At 49.9% G+C, this 22,701-nt stretch overlaps 1 protein-coding gene across 1 annotated transcript in view; it reads right to left on the bottom strand.

Moving 5' to 3' along the window:
• LOC144673738 (myelin-associated glycoprotein-like) overlaps nucleotides 1-22,701 on the bottom strand; it is a 34,508-nt gene that overhangs the window by 6,545 nt on the left and 5,262 nt on the right. Inside the window, exons 2-5 of the mRNA XM_078535439.1 lie at nucleotides 22,336-22,635; nucleotides 13,581-13,835; nucleotides 6,459-6,743; nucleotides 4,751-5,026 (exon numbers count right to left, since the gene is read on the bottom strand). Of these exons, the coding sequence (XP_078391565.1) occupies nucleotides 4,751-5,026; nucleotides 6,459-6,743; nucleotides 13,581-13,835; nucleotides 22,336-22,635 (1,116 nt within the window). The remainder of the gene's footprint in view (nucleotides 1-4,750; nucleotides 5,027-6,458; nucleotides 6,744-13,580; nucleotides 13,836-22,335; nucleotides 22,636-22,701) is intronic.

Raw genomic sequence — 22,701 nt, 5'->3', positions numbered from 1 at the left:
AGGAAGGATGGACTTTTCATAGAGGCAGTGTAAGGAAGAATCATCAGACTGATTCCTGGGATGTGAGTTGGGAGGGAGATTTGTCCGATGAGGAGAGATCGGGGAGAATGGGCCGATATTCTCTAGAGTTTTGGAGATTGAGAGGTGATCTCGTTGAAAGGTATAAAACCCTCGGAGGGTTTGACAGGCTCAGTGCAGAGAGGCTGTTACCCCCACACAACCTCCCCACACCATTGTCAAGACAGGTTCAGCACGGGGTTAGATACAGAGTAAAGCTCCCTCTACACTATCCCCGTCAAACACTCCCAGGACAGGTACAGAACGGGGTTAGATACAGAGTAAAGCTCCCTCTACACTGTCCCCATCAAACACTCCCAGGACAGGTACAGCACGGGGTTAGATACAGAGTAAAGCTCCCTCTACACCGTCCCCATCAAACACTCCCAGGACAGGTACAGCACGGGGTTAGATACAGAGTAAAGCTTCCTCTACACCGTCCCCCATCAAACACTCCCAGGACAGGTACAGCACGGGGTTAGATACTGTGTTATTAAAGGGACAGTGTGTAAGTGTGAGGTGCAGAATTCTTAAAGTGTATCCAGGAGAGATTTTTAAGCCAGCATGTAGAAAGTCCTACAAGAGAGGGGGCGGTGCTGGACTTAATTTTAGGGAACGAAGCTGGGCAAATGGCAGAAGTGTCAGTGGGGGAGCATTTCGGTGATAGTGACCATAACTCAGTAACATTTAAGGCAGTTATGGAAAAGGACAAAGATGGACCGGAAATAAAGGTCCATGAATGGGGGGAAGGCCAATTTCAATATGATAAGACAGGATCTGGTGCAAGTGGACTGGGAGCAGCTACTTGTCGGAATGTCTACATCAGATCAGTGGGAGTCATTCAGAAAGGAAATCATGAGAGTTCAGGGCCAGCGCAGGGGTTACTTCAAAAAGAAATTTGGGGAGCGAAGAGGGGGCATGAGACAACATGGGCATGTAAAAGAAAGGAAAATCCAAAGGTGTTTTATAAGTATATTAGGGGCAAGGGGATAACCAGGGAAAGAGTAGGGCCCATTGTGGACCAGTGACAATCTGTGTGGGAGCTGGAAGACGTAGGTGAGGTTTTAAATGAGTACTGTATTCACTATGGAGAAGGACGATATCGGTGTAGAAATCAGGGAGGAAGACAAATCAGCATTTGGTAAATCGGATCCAAAATTGACTTAGTGGCAGGAGGCAGAGGGTGATGGTCGAAGGTTGTTTTTGTGACTGGAAACCTGTGTCCAGTGGCGTGCCACAGGGTTGGGTGCTGGGTCCCTGGCTATTTGCCGTGTACATTAATGATCTAGATGTGAATGGAGGAAGCATCATCAGTAAGTTCGCAGATGACACGAAAATTGGCGGTGCGATAAATAGCGAGGAGGAAAGCCTTAGATTACAGGACTATATAGGCGGGATGGTCAGGTGGGCAGAGCAATGGCAAATGGAATTTAATCCTGAACAGTGTGAAGTGATGCATTTTGGGAGGACTAACAAGGCACGGGAATACACAATGAATGGTAGGACCCTAGGAAGTACAGAGGGTCAGAGGGGCCTTGGTGTACATGTCCATAGATCTCTGAAGGCGGCAGCACAGGTAGATAAGGTGGTTATCTACCTGTAGCTGTGGTGTCTGGGGCATGATTTAAAAATTTGCAGATGACACGTAGACTGAAAACATTGTTAACTGTGACGAGGATAGTCTTGATCTTCAAAGGGGCATAAACGTGTTGGTGGACTGGGCAGACAAGTGGGAGATGAAGCTTAATGCAGAGGAGTGTGAGGTGATTCATTTTGGCAGGAGGAATGTGGAGAGACAGTATAAAATAAAGGGAGAAACTCTAAAGGAGAGGCAGGATCAGAGGGACCTCGGTGTATATGTACATAAGTCATTAAAGGTGGTTGAGAGAGCAGCTAATAAAGCATCTAGTATCTTAAGTTTTATTAATAGGGAAATTGAGTACAAGAGTAAGGAGGTCATGTTGAACTTGTATAAGACACTAGTTAGGCCTCATCTGGAGTATTGCGTCCAGTTCTGGGCACCAGACTTGAGGAAGGATGTGAAGGTATTAATGAGAGTACAGAGGAGATTCACAACAATGATTCCCGGGATGAGGAACTGTAGCTATGAGGATAGATTGGAAAGGTTGGGACTGTTTTCCTTGGAGAAGAGGCTGAGTGGAGATTTGATAGAGGGTATTGGAGATCCTGGGGGGTATGGGCAGGGTAAATAGTGAGAAACCGTTCCCACTCAAGGGAGCATCAAGAACGAGAGGGCACAGATTCAAAACAATTGGCAAAAGGAGTAAATGTGAGGTGAGGAAAAATTTTTTTCACCCAGAGGGTGGTTGGAGTCTGGAACGAGCTTCCTGAGAGGCTGGAGGAGGCAGTCTCGATCGAGGTATTCAAACAGGAATCGGGTTTGCTCCCTGAAAAGAGAGAACGTGCAAGGTGACAGGGGATAAGGCAGGGGAAGTGGGGCTGGGCAGAATGGTCTATCAGGGAGCCAGCGCAGACTCGATGGGCCGAATGGCCTCCCTCTGCGCTGTATAGGTCCTGCGATTCTGTGATCCATTCTGAACAATTCACTCAATGCACCACGACAGACTGGTAGACTTTGAAAGCAGGATTGAACGCTGTTAAGACACCTGGTACAGGTGTAAGAATGCTGTAAGAACGCAAATTTCACTAAGCTGGGGGCGGGGAGAGCATCTTTCAAACAATCACTATGTTGCGTTAAAAGTTTAAAACCGCTTTATGAAAATATAGAAGCAACTGAAATTAATTAGGATTGATATTAGAATAAATCACGGGTGCGTATTGACCGTATGACAGTAGGAGAGACTAGGACCCGAGGGGCACAGACTCAGAGTAAAGGGAAGACCTTTTAGAACAGAGATGAGGAGAAACTTCTTTAGCCAGAGAGTGGTGAATCGATGGAATTCATTGCCACAGAAGGCTGCGGAGACCAGGTCATTGAGTGTATTTAAGACCGAGATAGATACGTTCTTGATTGGTAAGGGGGATCAAAGGTGACGGGGAGAAGGCGGGAGAATGGGGGTTGAGAAACTTATCAGCCATGATTGAATGGCGGAGCGGACTCGATGGGCTGAATGGCCTAATTTCAGCTCCTATCTCTTATGGACTGCTCACAGTGTTCATGCGATCAGCCCATTCTCAACAGTTAAATTATCGTGAATCACAAGCGATAATGAAAAGGGAAGGCGTTCAGCGAAGGAGGCAGTTAGTTAGCTTCGAAGGGTATAAAGGTGCAAGGTTTCCCCCTAGAGAATATGATGTGTCGTAGGAGGGTTTAAGAAGTATTGAGAACCCTCCCACGCTTCTCGGGTTGTCGAAGAGCCCATGCAGTTTGGAACAGTTTTAGTGGCCCTTCTGCTTGTGCAACTGAAACCCTCAGGGATTTAAAGTAACACTTTGCTTCCCATATTCGATGGGTACCCGAAAGAGATTTTTAGTCTGTAGCGTTGCATTTTTCACTGGATTCTATATCAGAACTGAGACGATCTACAATCTTGTACTTGTCCATTTCAAAGTTAATTGCATGTTAAATGGTTCTTTATTAAACCTGCAAATAAGTTAGTGAAATGTAACATCTCACGTAGTTTCCCGTTAAGCAGTTTAAGAACCCGCCTCTCTGAAAGTGGGAAAATACAATTTTTGAATAGATAATCCCGCCACCCCACCCCACCCCCCCCTTCCCCGCTTACCCGGACCCTGATAAGATCCGGGTAATGATAATCTAAGTATTGCTGAAAAAAAGAGACGTGTCGAAGGGTTTTGTCTTGCACTCATCAGGACACTTTGCAAGAATACCAAAGTAAGGGGGGGGGCGGGAAACAACAATTTATACTGCATGTGAAGAGAGTGCTGATTGGCTGGCTAGTGGGCTCTGATTGGTAGAGGCTGCGCCATGGAGAATGCACCGGTGATGGTGACTGACAGTTCACCGCCAAGCATTGTTTGAGAGTTAAACCGGGCAGCTTGACCCTAATGGGTCAAGGCATTTGCCCTGAGGAATGAGTCAGTGAATGGCTGTAACTTATTCTGTTTAGCTGAAATTTCAAACAATGCTTGGCGGTGAGCTGTCGGTCACCACCACTGGCGCAATCTCCATGGCAACGCCTCTACCAGTCGGAGCCCACTTGCCAACCAATCAGCACTCTCTTCACATGCAGTATAAATTGTTGTTTTCCCCCCTTGCATTGGCGTTCTTGCAAATCCTGATGAGTGCTAGACGAAAAGGTTCGACATGTCTCTTTTTTCAGCAACACTCAAGTTCCGTGCTCCGGAACGATTATTACTTATAACCTAGCTGACAGATTATCGAATAGGCTCTCTGGAAGCAGGGAATATCTCTCGATAGTCACCTTCCTTGGTGGGGGTGGGGGGGGAGAGGTAATTCACTTGCACAAACCCCCAAACAAGTGTCTGTGCGAAATGGCTACCGTGAACTCAAGTGAGGCCGGTTATTTTGGTGGGGGGGGTGGGGGAGCGGGGTGGTGCTCCTGGATCCAAGGCAGCTTCCCCCCCACCCCCCAAAAAGGGATTGATCTTACAATCCAGTTCAGCTCTTGGTCAAACATTGGTCGATCGCTGCTCCTCTCAAGTGCCTGAGAGGGACATTTTAGTGTATTAAAGGCGGCATATAAATGCAGCTGGTTGTTGAAGCAGGGGGGCTGGTGGTATCACTTACACTCAGCGCTGATGAACAGGGGGCTCGAGTCGCTGGATCCCAGTGCGCTCTCCGCTCTGCAGTAGAACCAGGCATCATTGTCCCGCGTCACCAGGCCCAGGATAACGGACTGACCGCTCGGGGTCAGCTCGGTCCAGTTGCTGTTGCCAAGCCGGAACCAGCTGTAGTTGGCGACCGGGGGGTTACTTTTGCTGAAGCAGGTCAGCGTGACGTTGTCTCCCTCTCTTATCGCGGGCCGACCTCCGACCACCCTCACCGCTGTCTCCTTGGGAGAATCTGAAAGGTCGAGTGAACAGAGCAGAAACGTGAGGCGAGGAGTGACTTTTACGGACTGGCCTTGGGAGTGGGTGATGCACATCAGCGGGAGTCTTGGAGTTTCCATAGGACAGTCGCGGAGGACACCAAGCTGTGTGGATGCTGAGAGCTTAAATGGTTTTTTGTCTGGAGTGTGAACTGGTTAACATCAGACTCGTACCCAATGATGATGTCAAAGGCTGGGAATTCTGCGGAGAGTAACTCACCTCCTGACTCCCCCAAAGCCTGTCCACCATCTACAAGGCACAAGTCAGGAGTGTGATGGAATACTCCCCACTTGCCTGGATGAGTGCAGCTCCCACAACACTCAAGAAGCTCAACACCATCCAGGACAAAGCAGCCCCGCTTGATGGGCACCACATCCACAAACATTCACTCCCTCCACCACCGACGCACAGTAGCAGCAGTGTGTGTACCATCTACAAGATGCACTGCAGCAACTCACCAAGGCTCCTTCGACAGCACCTTCCAAACCCACAACCACTACCATCTAGAAGGACAAGGGCAGCAGACACATGGGGAACACCACCACCTGGAAGTACCCCTCCGAGCCACTCACAATCCTGACTTGGAAATATATCGGCCGTTCCTTCACTGTCGCTGGGTCAAAATCCTGGGACTCCCTCCCTAACAGCGCCGTGGGTGTACCTACACCACAGGGACTGCAGCGGCTCAAGAAGGCAGCTCACCCACCACCTTCTCAAGGGGCAATTAGGGATGGGCAAGAAATGCTGGGCCCAGCCAGCGACACCCACATCCCGTGAATGGTTTCTGTGCTGTGGGCGTTTGGATAATCGTGGACACTTCCCACTGTACAGCTGTCCGGGCTCAGAGTCAACCAAAAGTTTGAAGACTGAGATTGAGAGATTCTGGTTGGGTTCGGAGATTAGAAAGACCTGAAGCAAAGCTGGGTAGTTACAGTAAAGACACAGATCAGCAGTGGTTTGACAGAACAGTGCAACAGGCTCGAGGGGGCCGAACGGGCCTCCTCCTGTTCCTGTGTAACAGGCTCGAGGGGGCTGAATGGGCCTCCTCCTGTTCCTGTGTAAGAGGCTCGAGGGAGCTGAATGGGCCTCCCCCTGTTCCTGTGTAATAGGCTCGAGGGGGCTGAACAGGCCTCCTCCTGTTCCTGTGTAACAGGCTCGAGGGGGCTGAATGGGCCTCCTCCTGTTCCTGTGTAACAGGCTCGAGGGGGCTGAATGGGGCCTCCTCCTGTTCCTGTGTAACAGGCTCGAGGGGGGCTTCACGGGGCCTACACTCCTCCCGGTGCCGGTGAGTTTGGACACCGCCATTTTCTCAGCGCCAAATATCTCGACTTGGGAACCCCTCAAGCACCGTGTGTTGTCGATCCCGACGAAGAGGGGGAGGGCAGGGCGCCTGCGAGGGTACTCACATCTAACAGTGACAGCCACTGAAGTCCGATCCACACCATGAGGATTCACCGCCACGCACTCATGCTTTCCATCTTCCAGGTAGGTGACGTTGTCGGTGTGCAGCCACAACTGGTTGCTCCCGACGCTGCTGTTCCGGACCACCCCGTTGACTTCCCAGGTCAGGTTGGAGGCCGGAATGCTTTCCACGGAGCAGAAGAGGGACAGCGACTGCCCTTCGGCGCTCTCGATGGAAGAGTTGGCTGTCGTGTTGTCGGGCAGGGCAATGGATAGGTTCCTGGGAGAGGCTGAAAAGGATAAAAGCGTTACCGATACCCCGGGCTGGCTCTCTGCTCAACATTGAGACACCGCCTACCCTGTGTGGAGGGATCCTAAACTCACCTAGCCCAACAAACAGGAGGCCATTCGGCCCATCGTTCCTGTACAGGCTCTTTGAAAGGTCTATGCAATTAGTCCCCACTCTCTCCCCCTCCTGCTCGTTCCCCCCACAGCCCTGCAAATTTTTCCCCATCAAGTATTTCTCCAATTCCCCCCCCTTTTTGAAAGTTCCTATTGAATCTGCTTCCACCGCCCTTTCAGGCAGCGCCTTCCAGATCACAACAACTCGCTGTGTGTAAAACAAAATCCTCCTCATCTCCCCCTCTGGTTCTTTTCCCCGATTCTCTTCAATCTGTGTCCCTCTGGTTCCCGACCCTCCTGCCCACTGGAAACACTTTCTCCCTCATCGACTCTACCCAAACCCCCTCCTGATGTTGAACGTCTTGATTCAATCTCCCCCTTAACCTTCTCCGCTCCGAGGAGAACGATCCCGGATTCTCCCAGTCCCTCCACATGAACTGAAGCCCCTCATTCCCTGGGACCGGTCCCAGTCAATCTCCCTTGCACCCTCTCCAAGGCCCTGACATCCTACCCAAAATGTGTGTGTGTGTGTGTGTGTGTGTGTGTGGCGCCTGGGATTGGACACAATCCTCCAGCCATGTTCACCTCCTTCAGCCTACACCAGGCCCTGGTTGGACCACACCTGGCGTCACTGTGACCAGTCCCGGGCTCCACACCTTAGGGGCAGAATTTTACCCCCCGTCGGTCTGGGGAGGTGGGGTGCGGGAGGAGTTCAGGGGGGGGCCAATTAAGTACCGCCCAGCGTTATGTCCACCAGGAGGCGCCGTGCGCTCCCTGTGAGGGCGGGGTGGGGGGGGTGGAATCCCAAAATCGAGACTGCGCTCTTTCGCAAGACAGAGCGCGCTCACCTCCCTGAGGCTAAGTGCAGCCTCAGGGCGATTGGCCCCAAATGTTAAAAAAAATTCTAAAAATAGAAAAATAAAATTTTCCCTGACATGCCCCCACCTCATGTGACAACAGCTGGGACATGCCCATCACTTTTGAGTTAAACTTTTATTCAATTTTGAAAAAACCAACATGGAACCTCATCCAAGCCCGTGGGCGGGGTTTCAGGCTTTTTTCTAATGCCCGCCGGGGCTCCCGGCCTACCCGCCGACCTCGAGGGTGGACGGGCAGGTCCGTCAATGGTGTTGGTGAGTTGGTCAATGGCCCCAGTCGGCCATTGCCGCCACCCCCCCTCCTCTCCGGCGTCAATATCCCGGCCTAGGCCGAGCCCTCAAGCAGGGTCCTACTGACTCCAAACATCGACTTCCTGTTTCTCCCTCTCCACCCGGATGCTGTCCGACCCGCTGAGCTTCTCCATCATTTTCAAACGCAGACTGGGCCTCCATTCCCTGGAATTTAGAAGGGTAAGGGGAAGGATTTGTCTGAGGATTTATTCTGGGTGGGGGATGGTGGGGCGGTTTTGTAAAGGGAGTAGATAGAGTGAAACCTGCTCCTCTGGTTGGGAATAGAGGGTGGGGGTGAGAGGTGCACAGAAGCCTAAGGGAACAAAGAACAAAGAAAAGTACAGCACAGGAACAGGCCCTTCGGCCCTCCAAGCCTGCGCCGATCATATTGCCCGTCAACCAAAACATTTTGCACTTCCGGGGTCCGTATCCCTCTATTTCCCATCCTATTCATGGATTGGTCAAGCTGCCTCTTAAACGCCACTATCGTACCTGCTTCCACCACCTCCTCTGGCAGCGAGTTCCAGACACAGAGGAGAGATGAGGAGAGAAGGTTGGAAACAGTTCTTCACACAGAGGGTGATAGGCAAGTGGAACTCTGGGCCCCACAACAAACAGCGGAGGCTGGGAGGGTTGGGAGGGGGGGGTTGAGGAGGGGGGGGTTGTGGGAGGTTGAAGGGGTGGTAGGTGGGTGGGTGGGTGGGAGGACAGTAATTCATTTCCAATCCAGGATCGCTGGATTTGTCCTTGACCACAGGATGGAGGGATTCGGAGCGGAGATGGACGGACGGGGTTAAGGTGTAGTTCAGCACTCAGGAACTCAGGGCCAAAGACCATAAGACCATAAGACATAGGAGCAGAAATTAGGCCATTCGGCCCATCGAGTCTGCTCCACCATTCAATCATGACTGATAAGTTTCTCGACCCCCATTCTCCCGCCTTCTCCCCGTAACCTTTGATCCCCTTACCAATCAAGAACCTATCGATCTCGGTCTTAAATACACTCAATGACCTGGCCTCCACAGCCTTCTGCGGCAATGAATTCCATCGATTCACCACTCTCTGGCTAAAGAAGTTTCTCCTCATCTCTGTTCTAAAAGGTCTTCCCTTTACTCTGAGGCTGTGTCCTCGGGTCCTAGTCTCTCCTACTAATGGAAACATCTTCCCCACGTCCACTCTATCCAGGCCTTTCAGTATTCTGTAAGTTTCAATCAGATCCCCCACCTCATCCTTCTAAACTCCATCGAGTATGGACCCAGAGTCCAAAAAGCAGAAGGCAGCCATTCCACCATTCAATAGGGTCATAGCTGATCTGACTGCGGCCTTCACTCCACACTCCTGTCCATCCCCAGTACCCTTCGACTCCCTCACCGATCAAAAATCGGACTCGGCCGTGAATCTGCTCAGTGACCCAGCCTCTACCGCTCTCTGAGGAAGAGAATTCCACAGGCTAGCGCCCCTCTGAGAGAGGAAATTCCCACTCACAGAATCACACAGTGCAGAAGAGGCCCTTTGGCCCATCGAGTCTGCACCGACACGTGAGAAACAAACACCTGACCTACCTACCTAATCCCATTGACCAGCACTTGGCCCATAGCCTTGAATGTTATGAGGTGCCAAGTGCTCATCCAGGTACTTTTTAAAGAATGTGAGGCAACCCACCTCCACCACCCTCCCAGGCAGCGCATTCCAGACCCTCACCACCCTCTGGGTAAAAAAGCTTTTCCCCACATCCCCCCCTAAACCTCCTGCCCCTCACCTTGAACTTATGTCCCCTTGTGACTGACCCTTCAACTAAGGGGAACAGCTGCTCCCTAACCACCCTGTCCATGCCCCTCATAATCTTGTACACCTCGATCAGGTCACCCCTCAGTCTTCTCTGCTCCAACGAAAACAACCCAAGTCTATCCAGCCTCTCTTCATAACTTAAATGTTTCATCCCAGGCAACATCCTGGTGAATCGCCTCTGCACCCCCTCCAGTGCAATCACATCCTTCCTATAATGTGGCAACCAGAACTGCACACAGTACTCCAGCTGTGGCCTCACCAAGGTTCTATACAACTCCAACATGACCTCCCTACTTTTGTAATCTATGCCTTGATTGATAAAGGCAAGTGTCCCATTTGCCTTTTTCACCACCCCACTAACATGCCCCTCCACCTTCAGAGATCTATGGACACACACGCCAAGGTCCCTTTGTTCCTCAGAACTTCCTAGTGTCATGCCGTTCATTGAATACTTCCTTGTCAAATTACTCCTTCCAAAGTGTATCACCTCACACTTTTCAGGGTTAAATTCCATCTGCCACTTACCTGCCCATTTGACCATCCCGTCTATATCTTCCTGTAGCCCAAGACACTCAACCTCACTGTTAACCACCTGGCCAATCTTTGTGTCATCCACAAACTTACTAATCCTACCCCCCACATAGTCATCTATGTCGTTTATAGACATGACGAATAATAGGGGACCCAGCACAGATCCCTGTGGTACGCCACTGGACACTGGCTTCCAGTCACTAAAGCATCCTTCTGTCATCACCCTCTGTCTCCTACAACTAAGCCAATTTTGAATCCACCTTATCAAATTACCCTGTATCCCATGTGCATTTGCCTTCTTTATAAGTCTCCTATGTGGGACCCTTGTCAAAGGCTTTGCTGAAATCCATATAAACTATATCAACTGCACTACCCTCATCTACACACCTGGTCACCTCCTCAAAAAATTCAGTCAAATGTGTTAGGCATGACCTCCCTCTGACAAAGCCATGCTGACGATCCCTGATAGTCAGCATCTCCATTGTCGAACATTCATCCTGGTTTTCATCTCCACCCCCGGTCCCCACCCTATCTCTGTGACCTGCTCCAGCCCCTACAACCCACATCTCATCTCATCTCATCTCCGTCTTAAATGGGAGGCCCCCTGCTTTTAGACTGTGTCCCCCTCGTTCTGGGATCTCCCACAAGGAGGAACACCCTCTCAGCACCCACCCTGTCAAGCCCCTCCAACCCCCGGCCCCTCAGGATCGTATATGTTTCACTCAGATCAGGCATGATCTCATTGAATGGTGGGACAGGCTCAAGGGGCTGAATGGCCTCCTTCCTGTTCCCATGTTCCTGATAACCGTATGTCCAACCACAACAAGCTGCATTTATATAGCACCTTTAACGAAGCAAGGCATCTCAAGGAGCTTCACTGGTGCAATTAGCAAACAATATCTGACCCCGACTCACACGAGATATTAGGGACAGGCGGCCAAGACCTCGGTCATGAGGTCAGTTTATAAATAGCATCTTAAATGAGGAGAGAGAGAGAGCGAGGGAGAGGGGTGGAGAGGTTTAGGGAGGGAATTCCAGAGCTTTCGGCCCCCAGGTAGCTGAAGGCACGGCCGCCAATGGTGGAGCGATGGGAATCGGGAGATGGTCAAGAGGCCAGAATTGGAGGAGCGCAGAGATCTTGGAGGAGGTTACAGAGATTGGGAGAGTTTGTAGGGGTTTGGGGAGGTTACAGAGATAGGGAGGGTTGTAGGGGCTGGAGGAGGTTACAGAGATAGGGAGGGTTGTAGGGGCTGGAGGAGGTTACAGAGATAGGGAGGGTTGTAGGGGCTGGAGAAAGTTACAGAGATAGGGAGGGTTGTAGGGGCTGGAGAAGGTTACAGAGATAGGAATGGTTGTAGGGGCTGGAGGGGGTTACAGAGATAGGGAGGGTTGTAGGGGCTGGAGAAGGTTACAGAGAAGGGAGGGTTGTAGGGGCTGGAGAAGGTTACAGAGATAGGGAGGGTTGTAGGGGCTAGAGGAGGTTACCGAGTTAGGGAGGGTTGTAGGGACTGGAGGAGATTACAGAGATAGGGAGGGTTGTAGGGGCTGGAGGGGGTTACAGACATAGGGAGGGTTGTAGGGTCTGGAGGAGGTTACAGAGATAGGGAGGCTTAGGGGCTGGAGGAGATTACAGAGATAGGGAGGGGTTTTGGGACTGAAGGAGGTTACAGAGATAGGGAGGGGTTTTGGGACTGGAGGAGGTTACAGAGATAGGAAGGGGACCGGGGGAGGGAGATGAAAACCAGGATGAATGTTCTATAACGGAGACCTTGGCGGACAGGAAGTCAACGTCGAGGGTTATGGGTGTGGGGATCTGGTGTGAGTTAGGGACCCGGGGGAGCAGAGTTTCAGGCGAGTGGAAGTTTCTGGAAGGAGGGAACGGGAGGCCTGGTAGGAGGATCATTGGGAAGGTCACGTCTATCGCAAAGGGGGAGGGAGGGAGGTTTGAGGAACAGATTGGCAGGTTATAAAAAGGCAATGTTACCGAGGTGGCAATCGGCAGCCTTGGTGACAGGGAGGGTAAGTCTGAGATCTCTCTCTTCAACACAATATTATATTCCTGACTTACACTCCATTATGATGGCGACAGAGAGGTTCGAGCTTCCAAACAGATTCACGGCAGAACATGTGTAGAATCCAGAGTCAGCATCTGTCACTCCCGGGACATTCAGAGTTAGCATTCCAGAGGTTGTCCAGTTTAGAACTGACCCTTCTCTGGACCAAGTGATGTTGGACTCTGGGTAACTGTCGACAAGGCAGTCCAGCGCCAAAGCATGGCCTTCCTGAACGCTAATACTCCCATCCATCGGTTCAATCCTGGGTCCATCTGACAGGCAGAGACGGGGTGTGAGGGGGGAGAGGTTTGTGGGGGTGAGGGAGAAGGAGGAACGAGAGAGAGAAAAGGAAACATATTCAGTGACATTCTGTACATGAGCAGGAAATGGAAGAAGCAACATGCATTCCTAGAGAGGCCTTCAGTGACTCACATAGTGACAGTGTAAAGGGAGCTTTACTCTGTATCTAAACCCGTGCTCTACCTGTCCTGGGAGTGTTTGATGGGGACAGTGTAGAGGGAGCTTTACTCTGTATCTAACCCCGTGCTGTACCTGTCCTGGGAGTGTTAGATGGGGACAGTGTAGAGGGAGCTTTACTCTGTATCTAACCCCGTGCTGTACCTGTCCTGGGAGTGTTTGATGGGGACAGTCTAGAGGGAGCTTTACTCTGTATCTAACCCTGTGCTGTACCTGTCCTGGGAATGTTAGATGGGGACAGTGTAGAGGGAGCTTTACTCTGTATCTAACCCCGTGCTGTACCTGTCCTGGGAGTGTTTGATGGGGACAGTGTAAAGGGAGCTTTACCCTGTATCTAACCCCGTGCTGTACCTGTCCTGGGAGTGTTTGATGGGGACAGTGTAAAGGGAGCTTTACTCTGTATCTAACCCTGTGCTGTACCTGTCCTGGGAGTGTTTGATGGGGACAGTGTAGAGGGAGCTTTACTATGTATCTAACCCCGTGCTGTACCTGTCCTGGGAGTGTTTGATGGGGACGGTGTAGAGGGAGCTTTACTCTGTATCTAATCCCGTGCTGTACCTGTCCTGGGAGTGTTCGATGTGGTGAAGCCTTTCCATGCTGGGGATCAGTGTTGAAAGTCTCCCAGTCACCCGATGCCTGTGTTGTAATGAGTGTCTGTATCGGGAGCTGAGTGCATTGCTCACTGTGTCTCAGAGCGCATACTCACAGTTCACGGTGATGGTTGCATTGTTTTCCACTCGACCATAGCCATTCCAAGCTGCACAATAGTAGTCGCCCTTGTCTTGATGGGTGATGTTGTTAATCTGCAGTGTCAGTGTTTCGTTCACTGCTGTCACAACGCTCCTGTTATTCCTGAACCACGATACTCTCGCAGTAGGGTTGCTGTGGACAATGCACATGACGCTGACTGAATCCGACTCGTTCACTCTGACAGGCTTCATCTTTTCAATCTTCGGGCCATCTGAACGTCAAGTTACACAGGGTTACATCGAACTTTCCAGTACAGGAACCAGGCCATTCGGCCCATCTCCTCCGTGCTGGTGCTCCTGCCCCCACACCAGCCTCCTCCCACCCATCCCCCTCTCCATCTCACCCCATCCCCATCTCCTTCTATTCCTTTCTCCCCCTCATGTGTTTATCCAGCTTCCCCCTGAATCACATCGACACTATTCACCTCGACCACTCCCTGTGGGAGCGAGTCCCACATTCTCCCCACTCTCTGGGTAAAGAAGTTTCTCCTGAATTCCCCATTGGGTTTATTAGTGATGATCTTATATCGATGGCCCCCCTAGTTCTGGTCTCACTCCGACAAGTGGAAACATCTTCTCTATAAGGCCATAAGATGTAGGAGCAGAAAGTAGACCATTCGGCCCATCGAGTCTGCTCCGCCATTCAATGAGATCATGGCTGACCTGATAATCCTCAACTCCACTTTCCTGCCTTTTCCCCCTAACCCTTGATTCCCTGACTGATTAAAAATCTGCCTTGAATATAGTTAGCGACCCAGCCTCTCCAGCCCCCTGCGGTAAAGAATTCCACAGATTCACTACATATGAGAGAAGAAATTCCTCCTCATCTCCATTTTAAATGGGTGACCGCCTTACTCTGAGATTATGCCCTCTGGCCCTAGACTCTCCCACAAGGGGAAACAACCTCTCAGCATCTACCCTGTCAAGCCCCCTAAGAATCTTATATGTTTCAATAAGGTCGCCTCTCATTCTTCTAAACTCCAATGAGTACAGGCCCAACCTACTCAACCTCTGCTCATAAGTAAATCTCTCCATAACCGGAATCAAATTAGTGAACCTTTTCTGGACTCCATCCAATGTCAGTACATCTTTCCTTAGATAAGGGGACCAAAACTGCTCACAGTATTCTAGGTGTGGTCTAACTAGTGCCTTGTATAGTTTTAGCAAGACTTCCCTATTTTTATACTCCATTCCCTTTGAAATAAAGGTCAACATTCCATTTGCCTTCCCTATTACCTGTCGAACTTGTATGTTAGCTTTTTGTGATTCATGCACATGGACCCCCAAATCCCTCTGTGCTGCAGCTTTCTGCAGCCTTTCTCCATGTAAATAATATTCAGCTCCTCTATTCTTCCTGCCAAAGTGCATAACCTCACATTTTCCCACATTATATTCCATCTGCCAAGTTGATGCCCACTCACTGAACCTGTCTATGTCCCTCTGTAGACTGTTCGTGTCATCCTCACCACTTGCCTTCCCATCTATTGTTGTGTCTTCCGCAAACTTGGCAATAGTACATTAATTTCCCTCATCCAAGTCATTAATATATATTGTAAATAATTGTGGCCCCAATACTGATCTCTGTGGCACTCCACTAGTTACAGGTTGCCATCCTGAAAATGCCCCCCTTATCCCAACTCTCTGACTTCTATTAGTTAGCCAATCCTCTATCCATGCTAATATACTACCCCCAACACCATGGGTGCTTTAGTAGCCTTACGTGTGGTACCTTATCGAATGCCTTTTGGAAATCCAAATATATTACATCTACTGGTTCCCCTTTATCTATCCTGCTAGTTACCTCCTCAAAGAATTCTAATTAATTTGTCAGGCACGATTTCTCCTTCATGAAGCTGTGCTAACTCTGTGTAATTAAATTATGCATTTCTAAATACTCTGCTTTTACATCCTTTATAATGGACTCTAACATTTTCCCAATGACAGATGTTAAACTTACTGGCCTATAGTTACCTGTTTGTTGTCTCCCTCTCTTTTAGAATAAGGGTGTTACATTGGCAGTTTTCCAATCCTCTGGAAGTTTTCCAGAATCTAAGGACTCTTGGAAGATTAAAACTAGTACATCCACTATCTCTGCATCTACTTCCTTTAATATCCTAGGATGCAACCCATCAGGTCCAGGGGACCTATCAGCCTTGAGACCCATTAGTTTCCCTAGTATTTTTCTCTAGGGATAGTTATTGTATTTATTTCCTACCCCCCTTTTGCCCCTTGATTATTTAGTATTTTTGGAATGCTATTAGTAAGTTCTACCGTGAAGACTGATGCAAAGTATTTATTCAACTCCTCTGCCATTTCCTGGTTCCCCATTATTATTTCCCCAGCCTGATTCTCTAAGGGGCCTATGTTCACTTTGGTCTCTCTCTCCTTTGTTATGTATTTAAAGAAGCTCTTACTGTCCATTTTTACATTACTTGCTAGTTTACCCTCAAAGTTTATTTTCTCCCTATTTATTCATTTTTTGGTCATCTTTTGTTGGTTTTTAAGACTTTCCCAATCCTCTGGCTTACCACTAAACTTTGCCACATTGTATGTTTTTTCTTTTAACTTGATACACTCCTTAACTTCTTTGGTGAACGATGGTTGGTTTATTCTCTTCCTACAATCCTTCTTCCTCACTGGGATATATCTTTGTTGTGAGTCATGAACAATTTTCTTAAACATCTGCCATTGTTCATCAACCATCTTTTCTGCTAAAATCCTATCCCAGTCCCCTCCAGCCAACCCTGTCCACATTCCTTTGTAATTACCCTTATTTAAGTTTAGCACAGTTGTTTCTGACCCAAGCTTCTCACTCTCAAACTTTACGTCTACCCTACCAAAACCCTTTCATCATTTTAAAGGTCCCTATCAGGACACCCCTCAGCCTTCTCTTTTCTAGAGGGAAAAGCCCCTGTCTGCTCAGTTTGGCCCCATCAGATTGGAAAATAGCGAATGTGACTCCTCTATTCAAGGAAGGAGACAGAAAGCAGGAAACTACTGACCAATTTGCTTAATTAGCATTCCAGTACTAAATAATCAAGGGGCAAAAAGGGGGGGAGGAAATAAATATGATTTGTCCACATGGTTTTGTGAAAGGGAAATCATGTTTGACTAATTTATTGGAGTTCTTTGAAGAAGAGAGAAGTAACGGGGGTAAAGGGGAACCTGTGGATGTGCTGGACTTAGATTTCCGAAGGCATTTGACAAGGCGCCACATCAAAGGTCACTACGCAAAATAAGAGCTCACGGTGTAGGGAGTGACATATCAGCATGGATAGAGGATTGGCTAGCTAACAGGGAACAGAGAGTAGGTATAAATGGGTCATTTTTGAGTTGCCAAGATGGGATGAGTGGAGTGCCACAGGGATCAGCGCTGGGGCCTCAACTATTTACAACTTATATCAATGACTTGGTTGAAGGGACCGGATGTAGAGTTGCTGAATTTGCTGATGACACAAAGATAGGCAGGAAAGTAAGTTGTGAAGAGGACATAAGGAGTCTGCAAAGGGATATAGATAGGCTAAGTGAATGGGTAAAAAAATGGCAGATGGAGCATAAGGTGGGAAAATGTGAACTTGTCCACTTGGACAGGAGAAATAGAAAAGCAGCAAATGATCTAAATGGAGAGGGATTGCAGAACTTTAAGGTACAGAGGGATCTGGGTGTCCTAGTACATGAATCACAAAAACGTTAGTATGTAGGAACAGCAAATGATCAGGAAGGCAAGTAGAACGTTGTCATTTATTGCGAGGGGAATGGAACATAAAAGTAGGGATGTTTTACTAAAGTTGCACAGGGCGTTGGAGAGACCACATCTAGGGAACTGTGCACAGTTTTAGTCTCCTTATTTTAGAAAGGATATCAATGTGTTAGAAACAGTTGAGAGAAGATTCACTCGCCTGACATCTGGGATTTTGTGGGGTGTTGGGTGTGGGGTGGGTTACCTTACGAGGAAAGGTTGGACAGGCTGGGCCTGAACCCATTGGAGTTTGGAAGAACGAGGGGTGACCTTATTGAATCGTATAAGATCCTGATGGGGCTTGGCCGGGTGGACGCTGAGAGGGCGTTTCCCCACGTGGGAGAGACTAGGACTAGGGGATGCAGTTTAACATATGAACAAGGAGCAGGAGTTGGCCATTCAGCCCCTCGAGCCTGCTCCGCCATTTAATAAGATCATGGCTGATCTGATAGTCACCTGAATCTACACCCCACCTACCGCCAGTCACCTATCACCCCCTTGCTTACCAAGAATCGATCTAGCTCTGCCTTAAAAATACTCAAAGCTTCCACAAGCTTTTGAGGGAGAGAGTTCCAAAGACTCACGACCCTCTGAGAGAAAAAAATTCTCCTCATCGCTGTCTTAAATGGGCGACCCCTTATTTTTAAACAGTGACCCCGAGTTCTAGATTCTCCCACAAGAGGAAACATCCTCTCCACATCCATTCTGTCCAGACCCCTCAGGATCTTTTATGCTTCAATCAAGTCGCCTCTTACTCTTCTAAACTCCAGCGGATACAATCCTAGTCTGTCCAGCCTTTCCTCATCAGACAAACCCACCCATTCCAGGTATTGGTCTGGTAAACCTTCTCTGAACTGCTTCCAACGCATTTACATCCTTCCTTAAATAAGGTGACCAATACTGCACACAATATCCTAATGTGGTCTCACCAGTTCCCTGTAAAACTGAAGCATAACCTCCCTACTTTTATATTCAATTCCCCTCACATAACATGATAACATTCTATTGGCTTTCCAAATTACCTGCTGTACCTGCACACTAGCCTTTTATGATTCATGCACTAGGACACCCAGATCCCTCTGAATCTCAGAGCTCTGCAATCTCTCACCATTCAGATAATAAGCTGCTTTTTTAGTCTCCCTGTCAAAATGGACAATTTCATATTTTCCCATGTTATGTTCCATTGGCCAGATCTTTGCCCAGCCACTTAACCCGTCTACATCTTAGATTCTACCACAAGAGGAAACATCCTCTCTCCCCACCTCCACCCTGTCAAGGCCCCTCAGGATGTTTCAATCAAGTCGCCTCTTACTCTTCGAAACTCCAGCGGATACAAATGGGTCACCCATTTAAGGCAGAGATGGGGAGAAGCATTTACTCTCAGAGGCTGTGAGTCTTTGGTGAGGGCAGGGTCCTTGAACATTTTTAAGGCTGCATCAGATAGGCTCTTGACTGACGAGGGGGGCCAAAGGTTATCGAGGGGTAGACAGGAAAGCAGAGTTGAGGCCACAATCAGAGCAGCCATAATTTTATCAAAAGGATGGAGCAGGTTCGAGGGGCTGAATGGCCTTCTCCTGCTCCTGAGTTGCATGACTGCACGTACATTCATATCCTCCCCCTATTCACCTCGACCACTCCCTGTGGGAGCGAGTCCCACATTCTCCCCACTCTCTGGGTAAAGAAGTTTCTCCTGAATTCCCCATTGGGGTTTATTAGTGACGATCTTATATCGATGGCCCCCCTAGTTCTGGTCTCACTCCGACAAGTGGAAACATCTTCTCTACGTCTCCCCTATCGAAACCCCTTTCATCATTTTAAAGACCTCGATCAGGTCACCCCCTCCTCAGCCTTCTCTTTTCTAGAGAAAAGAGCCCCGGCCTGTTCAATTCTTCCTGACAGTTATAACCTCCCAGTTCTGGGATTATTTCTGCAAATCTTCTTTCTCGCCCATCCTCCAACAACCTGATATCATTTTTCTGATAATATGGAATGCAGAACTATGAAATGTGCTCTGACACTGTCTAATCACAGCAATATGAAGGCCAGAATGTGTACAGAGCTCCAGGTTTGGTGGAAGAGGCGAGAACTGGGAGAGCAGAGAGAGGACAGAGGGTTGTAGGGGCTGTAGGAGGTTACAGAGATAGGGAGGGGTGTAGGGGCTGGAGGAGGTTACAGAGATAGAGAGGGGTGTAGGGGCTGGAGGAGGTTACAGAGATAGGGAGGGGTGTAGGGACTGGAGTAGGTAACAGAGATAGGGAGGGTTATAGGGGTTGGAGGAAGTTACAGAGATAGGGAGGGTTGTAGGGGCTGGAGGAGGATACAGAGATAGGGAGGGGTGTAGAGGCTGGAGGAGGTTACAGAGATAGGGAGGGTTGTAGGGGCTGGAGGAGGTGACAGAGCTAGGGAGGGTTGTAGGGGCTGGAGGAGGTGACAGAGCTAGGGAGGGTTGTAGGGGCTGGAGGAGGTTACAGAGATAGGGAGTGTTGTAGGGGCTGGAGAACGTTACAGAGATAGGGAGGGTTGTAGGGACTCGAGGAGGTAACAGAGATTGGGAGGGGCGTAGGGGTTGGAGGAGATTACAGAGATAGGGAGGGTTGTAGGGGCTGGAGGAGGTTACAGGGATAGGGACGGTTGTAGGGGCTGGAGGAGGTTACAGAGATAGGTAGGATGGTAGGGGCTGGAGGATATTACAGAGATAGGAAGGGTTGTAGGAGCTGGAGGAGTTTTCAGGGATAGGGAGTTTTATAAGGGCTGGAGGAGGCTGCAGAGGTAGAGAGGGTTGGAGGGGGTTACAGAGATAGGGAGGGTTGTAGGGGCAGGAAAGGGTTACAGAGATAAGGACGGTTGTAGGGGCTTGAGGAGGTGATAGAGATACTGATGGTTGTAGGGGCTGGAGGAGGATACAGAGATAGGGAGGGGTGTAGAGGCTGGAGGAGGTTACAGAGATAGGGAGGGTTGTAGGGGCTGGAGGAGGTTACAGAGATAGGGAGGGTTATAGGGGTTGGAGGACGTTACAGAGATAGGGAGGGTTGTAGGGGCTGGAGAACGTTACAGAGATAGGGAGGGTTGTAGGGACTCGAGAAGGTAACAGAGATTGGGAGGGGCGTAGGGGCTGGAGGAGGTGACAGAGCTAGGGAGGGTTGTAGTGGCTGGAGGAGGTTACAGAGATAGGGAGGGTTGTAGGGGCTGGAGAACGTTACAGAGATAAGGAGGGTTGTAGGGACTCGAGGAGGTAACAGAGATTGGGAGGGGCATAGGGGTTGGAGGAGATTACAGAGATAGGGAGGGTTGTAGGGGCTGGAGGAGGTTACAGGGATAGGGACGGTTGTAGGGGCTGGAGGAGGTTACAGAGATAGGTAGGATGGTAGGGGCTGGAGGATATTACAGAGATAAGAAGGGTTGTAGGGACTGGAGGAGTTTTCAGGGATAGGGAGTTTTATAAGGGCTGGAGGAGGCTGCAGAGATAGAGAGGGTTGGAGGGGGTTACAGAGATAGGGAGGGGTGTAGGGACTTGAGGATTATACAGAGATAGAAAGGGTTGGAGGGGTTGGAGAAGGTAACAGGGATAGGGAGGGATGTAGGGACTGGAGGAGGTAACAGATATAGGGAGGGTAGTAGGGGCTGGAGGGGGTTACAGGGATAGGGAGGGTTGTAGGGGCTGGAGAACGTTACAGTGATAGGGAGGGTTGAAGGGACTGTGGAGATAACAGAGATAGGGAGCGTTGTAGTAGCTGGAAGGGGTTTCAGAGATAGGGAGGGTTGAAGGGGCTGGAGGAGATAACAGAGATAGGGAGGGTTGTAGGGGCTGGAGGTGGTTACGGAGATAAGGAGGGATGTAGGGGCTGGAGAAGGTTACAGAGGTAGGGAGGGGTGTCGGGGGTGGTGGAGGTAACAGAGATAGGGAGGTTTGTAGGGTCTGGAGGAGATTACAAATATAAGGATGGTTATAGGGGCTTGAGGAGGTTACAGGGATAGGGAGGGTATAGGGGCTGGAGGAGGTTACAGAGATAGGGAGGGTTGTAGGGGCTGGAGGAGGTTACAGAGATAGGGAGAGTTGTAGGGGCTGGAGAAGTTTGCAGAGATAGTGAGGGTTGTAGGGGCTCGATGAGGTTTCAGAGATAGGAAGTGTTGTAGGGGCTGGAGGATGTTACAGAGATAGGGATGGTTGAAGGGGCTGGAGGAGGTTACAGAGATAGGGAGTGTTGTAAGTGCTGGAGGGGGTTACAGAGAAAGGGAGGGTTGTAGGGGCTGGAGGAGGTTACAGAGATAGGGATGGTTGAAGGGGCTGGAGGAGGTTACAGAGATAGGGAGTGTTGTAAGTGCTGGAGGGGGTTACAGAGAAAGGGAGGGTTGATGGGGCTGGAGGGGGTTGCAGAGATAGAGTTATAGGGGCTGGAGGAAGTTACAGGGATAGAGAGAGTTATAGAGGCTAGAGAAGTTTGCAGAGATAGTGAGGGTTGTAGGGGCTCGATGAGGTTTCAGAGATAGGAAGTGTTGTAGGGGCTGGAGGATGTTACAGAGATATGGAGGGTTGTACGGGCTGGAGGGGGTTACAGAGTTAGGGACGGTTGTAGGGGCTGGAGGAGGTTACAGAGATAGGGAGGGTTGAAGGGGCTGGAGGAGGTTACAGAGATAGAGTTATAGGGGCTGGAGGAGGTTACAGGGTTAGAGAGAGTTATAGAGGCTGGAGGAGGTGACAGAGATAGGGAGGGAGGGTGAGGAGGGATTGGAAACGTGGATGGGGAATTTTACAATGGAAATGCTGTCGGACCGGGAGCCAGTGTCGGTCAGCGGGCAGCAGGGTTGGGGCGATGTGTGTGTATGTGTGTGGGGGGCTTGGCGCGAGTCTGGGGAGTGTAAGGGGGAGAGTTTCGGACGAGCTGAAGTTGGGTGGGTGGGAGGCGATGGTGAGGACTGTTGGGACGATGGAGCCGGGAGGGAACAGCACCACGCTCAATCCCGGCGACACTTACAGTTAACATTCAGACGAAGAGTTTGCGAAGACTCGGCAGTCCCGGGATGGTACTGGGCCCGGCAGCCCAGGAGCCGGCCGTGATCTGCCTCCGATGGGAGGAAGCTCAGAGAGGTGGAAAACACTGAGGTAATGTTGTCCCATTCCGTCTCGTTGGAGGAAGCAGAGAGATTTAACCCGGAAACATTAAACCAGGTCAGGTTGACTCCGAAGCCATCACAGGGAGCGAGGAAGCTGCAGGTCAACGTCGTCTGGTTATTCTCGATGATTGTCGAAGCCGCTGAAATGCTGGGTTTCTGCTCTGGATCAGGCAGAAGGGAGAGGAGGTAGAATTAGGAACCTATGAAAAAGGAGGAGGCCCATTCAG

Source organism: Cetorhinus maximus, unplaced genomic scaffold (assembly GCF_964194155.1).
Source record: "Cetorhinus maximus unplaced genomic scaffold, sCetMax3.hap1.1 HAP1_SCAFFOLD_457, whole genome shotgun sequence".
Classification (NCBI taxonomy): domain Eukaryota; kingdom Metazoa; phylum Chordata; class Chondrichthyes; order Lamniformes; family Cetorhinidae; genus Cetorhinus; species Cetorhinus maximus.
The sequence above is the reverse complement of the archived record's forward strand: the minus strand, read 5'-3'. Positions and strand labels throughout refer to the sequence as shown.